This window comes from Triticum dicoccoides, chromosome 4A (genome assembly GCF_002162155.2).
Source record: "Triticum dicoccoides isolate Atlit2015 ecotype Zavitan chromosome 4A, WEW_v2.0, whole genome shotgun sequence".
In the NCBI taxonomy this organism is placed as follows: Eukaryota; Viridiplantae; Streptophyta; class Magnoliopsida; order Poales; family Poaceae; genus Triticum; species Triticum dicoccoides.
The window spans coordinates 453,593,251-453,605,126 of NC_041386.1; the positions used below are offsets into that span (position 1 = coordinate 453,593,251).

Here is an 11,876-nt window from a genome sequence, read left to right on the forward strand (position 1 = left end):
TTTGTCTTTGATATGCACAAATGCCATGGCAATTTAGTCTCTCGTATGCACATACGGAAATTGCACAACATGACGGTCATATGACTTAAACATGGCCAAAAAATACCGTCTGCACGATCAATAGAAAATACCAAACTACCCCACACACAGCAGAAATTTTCAATTCTAACTTGATAACATGAGAAGAAGGGGATAAATCACTTCGATAAACAAAACGGATACGTGCCAACTACAATCTCCAACTCCACTACAACCCCTCCCACAAAAACGGCCAAATCCCTCTCACCAAATAAATCCACTATGGTCGCCGCCGCACTGCAAACCCCGACGAATATGCCCCCCCCCCCTCCCCCTGCACGAGACGAAACCGAAAACCCTAACCCCGGCCATCATCGGCAACCACCAACACCCAAAATGCATGAATACCGTTGTTGGCCACAAACTCGTCATCAACGACCGAATTGAAAGCCGTTGTCGCAGCCATGAATGACAACTAGACCTCGAGCAACATTCAACCGAGGAATCAACAGGAACAAAGGAGAAAAGGGTGCAGGTGTGTGTGTGGCAACGTACCTCCGCCAATGTTGCATTGTGGAAGCAGGGGAGCAGCCCTCAAGCAACATTCAACCGAGGAATCAACAGGACCAATTTGTATGCATTGTACTATGTGGCTGCTGGGCGGTATGGTCTGAAAGGAATGCTCGTACTCATGGTGAGAAGGGACGATTAGTTCAAGCTTCTGTTCGATGGGCTCTTGATAATGTTGTTGACCTTACTACAGCAGGGGAAACTACCCGCCCTGTGGTGACCAGGGAGGAAGATCGTTGGCAAGCATCGGAACAAGGGACTCTGAAAATCAATGTGGATGCGGCTTTTCTTGAGCAGGCAGGGTGTGGAAGTACAATGCTGGTGGTCCGAGACTCAGAAAGCAACCTAATTAGAGTGCAGGCCTTGTGGTATCGTTTTGCATCAAGTGCCCAAACTATGGAGTTGTACGTTATCCGGGACGGGATTCAACTAGCCAGAGACATGGGTTACTCATGGATATGTGTTGAAAGTGATGCTCAGTAGGTGGTTAGGATGTGCAACTCTGAACTTTCAGAGAGAGCATCAGATGCAGCTGTTTGCCATGAAATCAAAGAGCTTTTGGGAGGATTTATGTGTTGTGGTCTGGTGTTTGTACATAGGGAAGCCAATGAAACGGCCCATCGGTGTGCAAAGCAAGCGACAGAAGAGAGGAGGAGATGTTTGTGGATAAATTATATGCCTCCTTTCTTAGCTAGTTGTATTCAGCTCCCGTGTAATCCCCCCTAAGGCTTCGTTCGGTTGATGGGGTTTCCATCCACACGGGGAACCAACCCCTGCAGGGATTGGGTGAATCCCCTCATGTCACCCACCCCCCGCCAACACCCTAACCACAAATCCCTTTGTCTTAAATTCTGTTCGGTCACTACCTCACTCCTTTGGCAAAAATTTAGCAGTCAGCTCATTCAATTAGACATGCCAAGGACGTCAAAGGTAGCATCATAGGTACCACAACAACAAACTCAAAAGCACAGCTGCTTTTGCATCATCAGAGGGAGTCAAAAATCACCCCGTATCACCAATTTCCTCAAATCAAAGTCTATGAACCCTAGGAATTAAGGGTGTGAGAGGGGCATCAAGAATAGGAGGGAGGGATTATTGGTCCACTGTCGGGGTAAGGTAACGCCGGCAATGGGTTTCTTCGGTCTCCATAGCTCGCGTCGCGGCTGCTCCGGATCACCGCCGAGCTCATGCTGCTGCGACTAGATGCGGTGGCGCCGCTTGGACAGGGAAGTGGAAGGGGGAAAGGGAGGCACGCCGCCGCGGTCTCCTCCAGTAGCGCTGCTGCTGACCTCCCCGTGAAATTGAGATTCGAGAAAGGGAGCGAGGGGTCGAGGCGAGAGAGAGCGTACCGTTTCGCTCGCGAGAGAGACGGGGTTTCGTTCCATGGGGTGAGACGCGTGGGCCATTTCCCGGCTGTTTCCACGGGGTTTTGAAGGGATTTGGGAGGGACTTAATCCAGGCCGGGTCTAACCGAAGGCTGCTATAGGCCAGACCGGGATCTAACCCCGGCCGGGACGAAACCCATGAGGATCGATGAGTTTTGTCTCCGATCCCGGCGGGGGTGGAGATAACCGAACATAGCCTAATTGAGTTATAAAGCTCTTGATTCGCAAAAAAAGGGGGGGAGGGGGGAGGGGAGCGGCTCTCAACGGTAGCAACCAACGGCGCTCGATTCGATGGTGAGGAATCGGCAACCACCTCGAACCGTTGTCGCAAAGGAGAGTGAAGTCAAGAGGAAGGGAGGAGGGTGGCACATAATGCGGAGAGTGAGAGGAAGGAGAGAGTAGTGCCGGTACAGGGTTCGTTCACAGGTGCCCATGTTCTTGCGAACGGTTGCTGCACCGTAACATGGCAACCTGATGATAACGTTCGCTGCGAGCAGCCAGATTTTTTACGTCAGCTAAATATCATTTCCGTGAATTCTCAAAAAAATATTCATTTCCGTTATTTATCTGTCATTGCAATTCGATCGATGATAGCATTATATATTTTTTTAAATAAGAACGAGACTAGACTTACAAATGATATCCAGCTCCAATGTCAAAGAATAAACAGGGCACTCCAAGAAGGATGCAAGATACATTAGCATAGAAAAGAAGAACTCTACTATGATCGAAATGAATCACCTAGACCCAAGATCCTCCACGCCAGAATCAAGATCATATGCGAAATCACATTGATCGATCTCTTGAAAAGAAATGGTGTACTTAATCATCATATATTTCATTTTTATGTTAAGACGAGGAGCAGCAATTTATTTTGTCCTGTATGCTAGTAACACCAAGACACATATCATATGAATATCAATACTAATAAGCTCAACTTTGTCATCATACAGCAATATCAAATGCAAAATGAAACAAAACTAGATCCCAAGGTTCCTTCTTTTGTGTATATCCTGTGTGTAGTATAACTCCAATGCATCCTCTTCTAATCTCCTCCTCACGTTCTTAAAGGCAACGCGTAGTATGATCTTAATAAACAAGTAGAAGTACTTCGTTTCTGGAAAAACGAATCAACCAGCCACTGACTTTACTTGTCTGTTCCGAGTAGCAGATCAGAGAGCTGAGGACAGGAGGCTGGCTCAGACGCGTCCTCCTCCTCCGGCAGCGCCGTTGATGAAGGAGAGGAGGTTGATGGTGGCGCCGTTTCCTACGAGGCCCTGGTCGGGCACCTCGTCGAGGAACAGATCCTCAGGCACGCGGAAGGCACCGTGCGCGCAGACGACGGCGGCGCCGAGCGCCAGCGCGGAGAAGATGATCCCACCGACAGACGTGAGGAAGACGACGAAGACGGAGGCGGCGATGAGGCCCCCGAGCGTCTCCCTGTCGGAGAAGGTGCGGCCGAAGGCGTTGAGCGGGGCGGCGTCGGCGGGGCGGAGGAGGTAGAGGAAGCACCAGGCGGCGAGGAGCGCGAGGAGGGCGGCGAGGGAGAAGGGGTGCGCGAGGAGGGAGACCGCGAGGGAGAGCGCGACGAGCGCGGCGTAGTTGACGCGGAAGTAGGCGAGGTTCTTGCGGAGGCGGGCGGTGGCGTCGGAGAGGGAATCCGGGCGCGAGAGCGCGGCGCGGTCCAGGAGCTCGGGCCAGGGGCGGGCGCCCGAGAGGGAGCGCTTGGCGGAGTCGTAGAGGCGGCCGAGGAAGGCGCGCGTGGCGGCCGGGTCCGGGGAGGCGATGGAGTTGGCGGCGGCGGCGTCCGGGGCGGCGGGGAGGACGGTCGCGGGCGCGGCGGCCGGGACGGTGGTGGGGAGGAGGGGCGGCGCGGCCGAGGCCATGGCGGATTCGGGGTGGCGCTGGGCGAGATCTCTTTCTTCCTCCCTTTGCTCTCTCGCGCGCGATTTGGATCTGGGGAAGCGAGGAGGATGCGAATGGAAGTGGAAATGGGTTGTTTTGTATTGGAGAATTGGTGGCTGGTTGGTTTCTTAGCACCGACGCACCAGCCCACCCCGGGGGATGCGACGGGTCAACGGTTTCGGACGGCTGCACCCTTTTTTTTTCCACCACTTCTTTTTCCCTTCGCATACTGGTGAAGAAAACCGTGTCGGTTTTCCCTCCGAAAAAAACGTGTCGGTGGGATGAACGGAACCCCTTTACGAGCACAAAAACCGCCACCTGGCGCTACTCCAGACAAAGTTTGGTAGGAGTGTTGTAGATGAAGATGCAATGTTGAGATCCAGCCTTGTACAAGGAGGAAATGAAACACCTACTACATGGAGATGGAGCAGAGCTTTCTTTGTTAGGCGAGGAAAACATGGCACACCATCGTTTGCTGTGATGCACCCATCCTTCTTCCTTCCCAACTCACAACTAGGTACAAGGAAACAGACAACTCACCTGCATTTCTTCGGTTCTGAAAAATGAGATAAAGCTTGCAAACATTTTGAAGAACCCACTAGATGTGTCGAATGGGCCTGCCAAACCGAAAAATCACAACGAGAACTTTCTTTTTCAGTTGGAACTTTTTTTTTTGCTGAGATTTACAGTTGGAACTTGGTGCCTGGTAATGGTGAATGAAACATGGTGGATGCATCTTGACTCTTTTTTCTTTCTTTTTTGCAGGACAGCTTTGATTCCGGGGTAGAAGCAATCCCAGCACTCGGGAAAAACAGATCCCGCACTGGAAGAGAGCTAACGATGGCAGTAGGTAGCACCGCTCTAGTCTAGCCTAGCCTAGCCCCCGCCCCGCTCTCCCGTCGAAGGCCACTTCGGCCCCGGCGGCCACCAGGCCTCGCTGCACCGATGGTCATTCCGACCCCGGTGGCCACTTCCCGCCGGTGATCACTCCGATCTCGGCGGCCACTTTTCAGTATGGCCCTTTCCGATCTCAACTTCTCCCTTGGGAAAGCTTTTGAAGAATACATCAAGAAGTAGTGCAATGCAGTCGTCAATGCCCAAGATGCGCCAAGATCACCAAAGTTCTTCCTCGTGGTGGAAATCACACGATCGTTGATCAAGCTAAATCCAGAATCGGTGGGCCTCATCATTCAAGCTTGCTTTGGTGGCTCTGCCAAGTTTTTAAGGTATCTCATCTGCGTAATTGGTCATACAAGTTCTATGTTTCTTCTCCGAAAGTGGGATTTGAAATCATTAGGGGCGGTAATTTGTCTTCCGATCTTTTTTCCATGAATTTTCTTCTGTGGGGAGAGGGGGATGATGATCTCAAGGATCTTTACCTCCGTTATCATGATGCAGCCAGCAAAAATTGGACCGTAGTGTCCAGTGCTAAATCTCGTCGATCATATGCTCAAGTTGTTCAACAGCCACAATTCTTTTCTTCGCAAACAACGCAAAATTCCCATGATCGAGCCAGGCAGCAGTCAAGGAGCCCATTTAATTCCGTTTTTACTTCGCCTAATAATACAATGTTGGGTGGGGCGGGATCTGCACGTTTTGAACCTATGGGCCGCCCAGCCCATAAGGTATCTGGCCTTTTCTGTGTTCGCTGCCTCATGACGGGCCACTTAAGGCCCAAATGCCAGAACAAAATTCGTTGTAAGGTTTGCAACAGATGGGGGCATATTGCAGTCAACTGTAGATTCCGGACCGAGATCGTCGTTCCACCTTCCTCATCTGACATGGCAAATCCCTCCATTCTGGTAGATAATTGGGAATCCGGTAACAGTGGTCGGCGGGACCCAATTCTCAGTGGCCCTATCTTTCCGTCTTTCTATAATGACGGCCCTGCAGAAAATTTACTGCTCTCTGTTCGGGACTCTACCAATGCTCATTTCCCAACTCTTTCTCACCGCCCTCCTCGGTCTCATCCATCAAATCCTCCAAACAGGTTTCTTCTTTGCTCCATCCCACCAGCTCTGCTCCGGCGATGTCGTCAACCATGGCAAATTTTCCCTTCGATCCTACACCTTTCCTTCTCCCTGGCACTCAAGCTATCGAGGTGGAAGGGAGGCCAGCGCGCGCTTGTGTCATCCATGGAGATGTGCAGCTGTCCAACGAAAATCTTGTCATCGCCACTCTGGTGCCAATGCCCCAAGGTGAAGTCGCCTTTGCCAATGTCTGGGAGGTTCTTAGTGATTTGTTGGTTTCGCAAAGGGTAGTGTGCTCGTCTATCTCCAAATGCCCCTTTGGTCAAGCATTTGTCAGATGCAATAGTAAAGCAGATAAAGATTCCTTGATCAATAGGAGCCCTCACCCTTTTGATGACATTCACATCATTTTCCAAAAGCATGATCAAGGCCTGAACTGGAGGAAGTTTAATCTGGCCAGAGACTGTTGGCTACTTTTAGTTGGTTTCTCAGTAGATCTTCGTTGCATGTATGAGCTCAACAATGCTGTCTCGAGTTTTGGAAAGTTGCTTTCTTGGGACCGCGCGAAAACCACTGATGCCGCAGTAGCTGTTAAAGTGAGAATCGATGCTCTTTCAGATGTTCCAGTTAGTTTGGCAGTCACTGGGGACAGGCATTTTGAAGGTGACTCTTGGACTTGCCTAGTCATCATCTTTTAGGAAGAGTTGTTGGGAGGGGGACCCCCAGATGAGGATCCCATTCATTTGGATGGCAACCCGCACCCAAGACCTTCAGAGCAGCATCACCATCCTAATAAGCACAATCTATTCTTTGGACCCATCCCGCAGCATGAAAACAATGAGCAGCCTGACAATGTTCAAGATGGTCAGAATGGAGAAGCAGAGAATGCAGATGATCTAGGCTGGGACCACTGGGCAATGCCCCCAAATAATGATAATGTGTTGGTTCAAGAGCAGCAAATTGTTGCACCACAAACTATTGAGATGGATCACAGTGGCCTGACACTCTCTCTTGGCATTGACTCCAACAGTGTTGAATCTGCAAACTCAATTCATGGTGCTGCCAATCTTCAGTTGTTTGGAAACCTGATTGCTCCACATGACCAACCAGTCTTACTTCACGAGATGCAGCTTCCAGATCTTAACATGCCCCTTGAGGTGGGGTTGCAACAACCTGAGTTCCCACCAGCTCTGCAGCATGCTGACCTGCCATTTGTGGTTGTGCAGCAAGAACCAAACCACCTGTCAGATGCTGCAACTTTCTTGCAACAGGCATTACAGGCTGATGCTACAAGTGCTTCACAGGTGCCGCTAGATCAACCAACTCAAGAGTTGTCAGACTTGCAAAATCCTGTCAATCAACTTCCTAATAACACTCTGGCTGATGATCAAGTGTTGCTGGCTCCATTGGTTGCTCAAGAGGATAGCATTCTTCAGCAAGAACTAGTTGTAGTTGCTACTGAACTTCAAGGAGCCGCTCTGGATAATCCTCAAGCTGCTGCTATTCCTACTACAGTCAACCATACTGAAGGCATCTTAACTAGAGAGCTGCCTAGTCCTAATTTAGGTAGTTCTAACCCCCCCCCCACCTGAATTTCCTATTCCCATTTATAAAGACACTATTCATGTGGGAGCTTGTCAATTGTTGCCTGATGCTGCAGACACAGTTATGCAGAAGATGTTCCTGTCTCAAGCTCATGAAGAGCTGCTCAATGCCTACTCTGGTGCTGAAGAAGCAGAGCTCTGGAAGAAGCACTTTGCTCCATCAGTACAACCTAAAGAAGTGATTCAGGTACCAAATGAGTGGGCAAATTTTATTGCACTTGCTCTGCTTACACCAGATAGATTTGAGTGGGCCAAGCAGTTGCTTTCCTCCTAGATATGGAAGATTATTTCTTAACACTCTGATAGCTCCAAACTGAAACCTTTTGTGCTACCTAACAAATGTGAATCTGTCCTGCAGCCTCTCTGCCAAAATCAGGAAGACAAGGAAGTGCTTCCCCCCACTATTACTTCCACCCCACCCTCCAAGACTTCATCTGTTGGGATGTCCTCTAGCACTTCTGCCATCCAAGTGTACAAAAATAGGAAGGATAAAGCTCCTCTCATTGAATCTCAGGTGAGAAAAGGTTGTAGAATCCAACAGTTAAACCATGGTTACAGAAAGAAAACCTGCATGGATAGAAATTGCTTGCCTTGCAATGTTAATCCTCCATCTTTACCCAGCAAAGTGGTTAAAAATCTTTCCATTGCTTTTTGCAAGATTCCTGAGAAGCACTATTCAGATGATGCTCTCCATCAAGCCAAGAAGAAGAAAGGAAGCAAGGACAAAGAGGAGAAGGAAAAGAGCAAGAAGGGCCCAAAGAAGGGGGGACTGTCCAACCCTGCATGAGGATTTCTTAGGGGCTATCTCTAGTTTCCTTTTGAGTTATGAATGTAATGGTTATGTCTTATCAAGTGACTTTATGTAAGCCCATGTTCTCGAAAGATGTTGATCTGGCACTTTCAGTTCTGTATCAGACTGAGATCTTTAAGTTATGCATAATTCTCCAGATCTGTCATATTAAGTTATCAGTGCATTTCACCCATGAATAAGCAGTGGAAAATTTTGAATTGGAATATTAGAGGCATCAATGACAAAGACAAGTGGTTAGCTATCAGAAATAAAATTGATGAGACAGGTTGTGACTTGCTTTGCATCCAGGAAACAAAGAGGGAAACTTTTGACAGTAGATATCTTAAGCGGTTTTTCCCAAAATGTCTGAATAAGTTTGACTACCAACCATCTGTAGGTGCCTCAGGGGGCTGCTAGTGGTCTGGAATGATTCCCTTTTCTCATGAGAAACTGTCTCCAAAAACTCCTTCTCCATCTCCATTCGATTCACATCAAAACTCTCTCTGATAACCGGACTTTATCAAACATCTATGGCCCTTGTCTTTCTGCTGGTAGGGTTATCTTCATGGACTGGTTCTCTAATATTCAAATCCCTGATGACTGTATCTGGTTGATGCTTGGGGATTTCAATTATATCAGATATCCCTATAACAGAAATAGAGAAGAGGGGTAGTATCGATGATATGCTATTATTCAATGAAGCAATCAGCAAGCTGGGCCTTCCTGAAATTCCTTTGAAGGGTAGAGCTTTTACATGGAGCAACATGCAGACTGCACCTTTGCTTGAAAAACTTGATTGGGTTTTCTCTTCTGAAGCTTGGACTGCCAATTTCCCAAACACTATGGTGTTGCCTCTATCCAAGCATATTTCTGACCATGTTCCATGCATCATTAAGATTGGCACCATGATTCCAAAATCAAAGATTTTCAGGTTTGAAAATTACTGGATGCAGATTGATAGTTTCAAGGACACTATAAAAAATATTTGGCAACAAGAAGTCAATGAAATTGATAGTGCAAAGAGAATCACTGCCAAGCTCAAAAGGTTGAGGAAAGGCTTAAAGATTTGGGCCAAACAACTGTCTCAGTTGTCAAAAATTATTCAAGCTTGCAATGAACTCATTCTGCTTTATGATACTATTGAAGATTTCAGATCTTTAACCACTGTTGAATGGAATGGCGGAGAAATTGTTAAGCAACATTTTCTGAACTTGTTGGAAATGCAAAGGGATTATTGGAAACAAAGAGCAACAATTAGATGTATTTTACAAGGGGAAGAAAATACAAAATATCTGAAAGTAAAGTCTACCATTAACTACAGGAGGAACTATATTGCTAGTTTACAGGATGAAGCTGGCAACATGCAAGATGATCATCAGGCTAAAGCTGCAATTCTATGGAGAGCTTTCAAACAAAGGCTAAATACTTCAGTGCCCACTTTTAACCTTCTCAGTTTGCACTCTCTTATTACAAAGATGCCTGAGCTAATTGAGCTTGACAAACCTTTTACCAAAGAGGAAATTGATGCAGTAATTAAAGATCTCCCTTCTGACAAGGCACCAGGGCCAGATGGCTTCAACACTGATTTCATTAAGCACTGTTGGGATATCATTGCTCTAGATTTCTACAAGCTAATTGAAGATTTTTATAATGGCAAATTAAACTTACAGAGCATAAACTCTTCTTTTATTACCCTGTTGCCAAAGAAAGAAGCACCTGTGCATGCTAATGATTTCAGACCAATCTCTTTGCTCAACTATTCCATCAAAATCATCACAAAACTTCTGGCTAACAGACTGCAGGCTGTCATCCTAAAGCTGGTTCATCAAAATCAATATGGGTTTCTTAAGAAGAGATCAATTCAAGATTGTTTGGCCTGGTCATATGAATTCATTCATCAATGTCATCAATCAGGACAGGAATTAATTATTCTCAAATTAGACTTTGAGAAAGCTTTTGATATGATTGAACATGAAGCTATCAGGAACCTTCTCATTGCTATAGGCTTTGGGGCTAGGTGGATTATGTGGATGGATATGATTTTCTCTTCTGGATTATCCTCAGTGCTTCTAAATGGTGTTCCTAGAAAACAATTTCTCTGTAAAAGAGGGGTCGGGCAAGGTGATCCCTGATAACCCACAAGTATAGGGGATCGCAACAGTTTTCGATAAGAAAGAGTGTCGAACCCAATGAGGAGCTAAAGGCAGAACAAATATTCCCTCAAGTTCTATCGACCACCGATACAACTCTACGCACGCTTGATGTTCGCTTTACCTAGAACAAGTATGAAACTAGAAGTACTTTGTAGGTGTTGTTGGATAGGTTTGCAAGATAATAAAGAGCAAGTAAATAAAAGCTAAGGGCTGTTGTAAGTAATGAAGCAATAAAGTAAATATAGCGAGTGTGAAAAAGTGGTGGTAGGAGTTGCGAAATTGTCCCTAAGCAATTGACTACTTTACTAGACCGATAGCAAGTATTATGTGGGAGAGGCCACTGCTAGCATGTCATCCCTGACTTGGAATTCTATGCACTTATGATTGGAACTATTAGCAAGCATCCGCAACTACTAACGTTCATTAAGGTAAACCCAACCATCCATTAAGATATATTGGCCCCCCTTCAATCCCGTATGCATCAATTTCTATGCTAGGTTGAAGCTTCTGTCACTCTTGCCTTCCAATACATAGTCCTATCAACATACAACTAACCCTATGGTGTGATCCACGCGCGCGCTCATATGATGGGCACCAAAGGACAACAACATAACCACAAGCAAATTAAATCAATCATATCAATTCATCAACCACCGTTAGGACAACGAAAATCTACTCAAACATCATAGGATGGCAACACATCATTGGATAATAATATGAAGCATAAAGCACCATGTTCAAGTATAGGGTACAGCGGGTTGCGGGATAGTGGACAGCTGTAGATAGAGGGGGGGGGGGAAGGTGATGGAGATGTTGGTGAAGATGGCGGAGGTGTTGGTGTAGATTGCGGCGATGATGATGGCCCCCGGCATTGTTCCGGCGCCACCAGAAGCGAGGGGGGAGAGCCCCCCTCCTTCTTCTTCCTTGACCTTCTCCCTAGATGGGAGAAGGGTTTTCCCTCTGGTCCATGGTCTCCATGGCATGGGAGGGGCGAGAGCCCCTCCGAGATTGGATATGTCTCTCTGTCTCTCTCTGTTTCTGCGTTTCCTGTTGTTGCCCTTTCACCGTTTCGTATATATATGGAGATCCGTAGCTCCGATTGGACTGAAACCTTCGCCGTGATTTTTTACCGAAAATTAGCTTTCTTGCGGCCGAAGAAGGGCATCGACCGCCTTACGGGTGGACCACGAGGGTCAGGGGCGCGCCCCCTGCCTTGTGGCCACCTCGAGCACCGTCTCACGTGGATTTTTCTTCTGGAATTCTCAAAATATTCCAAAAATATTCTCCGTCTGTTTTTATCCCGTTTGAATTCCGTTTGATATGGATATTCTGCGAAACCAAAAACATGCAACAAACATGAACTGGCACTGGGCACTGGATCAATATGTTAGTCCCAGAAATGATATAAAAAGTTGCCAAAAGTATATGAAAGTTGTAGAATATTGGCATGGAACAATTAAAAGTTATAGATACGACGGAGA

The 11,876-nt window shown here is 47.1% G+C and overlaps 1 protein-coding gene across 1 annotated transcript; it reads right to left on the reverse strand.

Moving 5' to 3' along the window:
* Positions 1-2,776: 2,776 nt before the first annotated feature.
* Positions 2,777-3,962, reverse strand: LOC119286141 (PRA1 family protein B2-like). Its single transcript, XM_037565492.1, has one exon. The coding sequence runs from the start codon at positions 3,857-3,859 to the stop codon at positions 3,173-3,175; it is 687 nt and encodes a 228-aa protein (XP_037421389.1). The 5' UTR covers positions 3,860-3,962; the 3' UTR covers positions 2,777-3,172.
* Positions 3,963-11,876: the final 7,914 nt, after the last annotated feature.

What these genes read in the sequence shown, in the direction of transcription:
- LOC119286141 (XM_037565492.1), bottom strand. Translation starts at nt 3,859, where the DNA reads ATGGCCTCGGCCGCGCCGCCCCTCCTCCCCACCACCGTCCCGGCCGCC.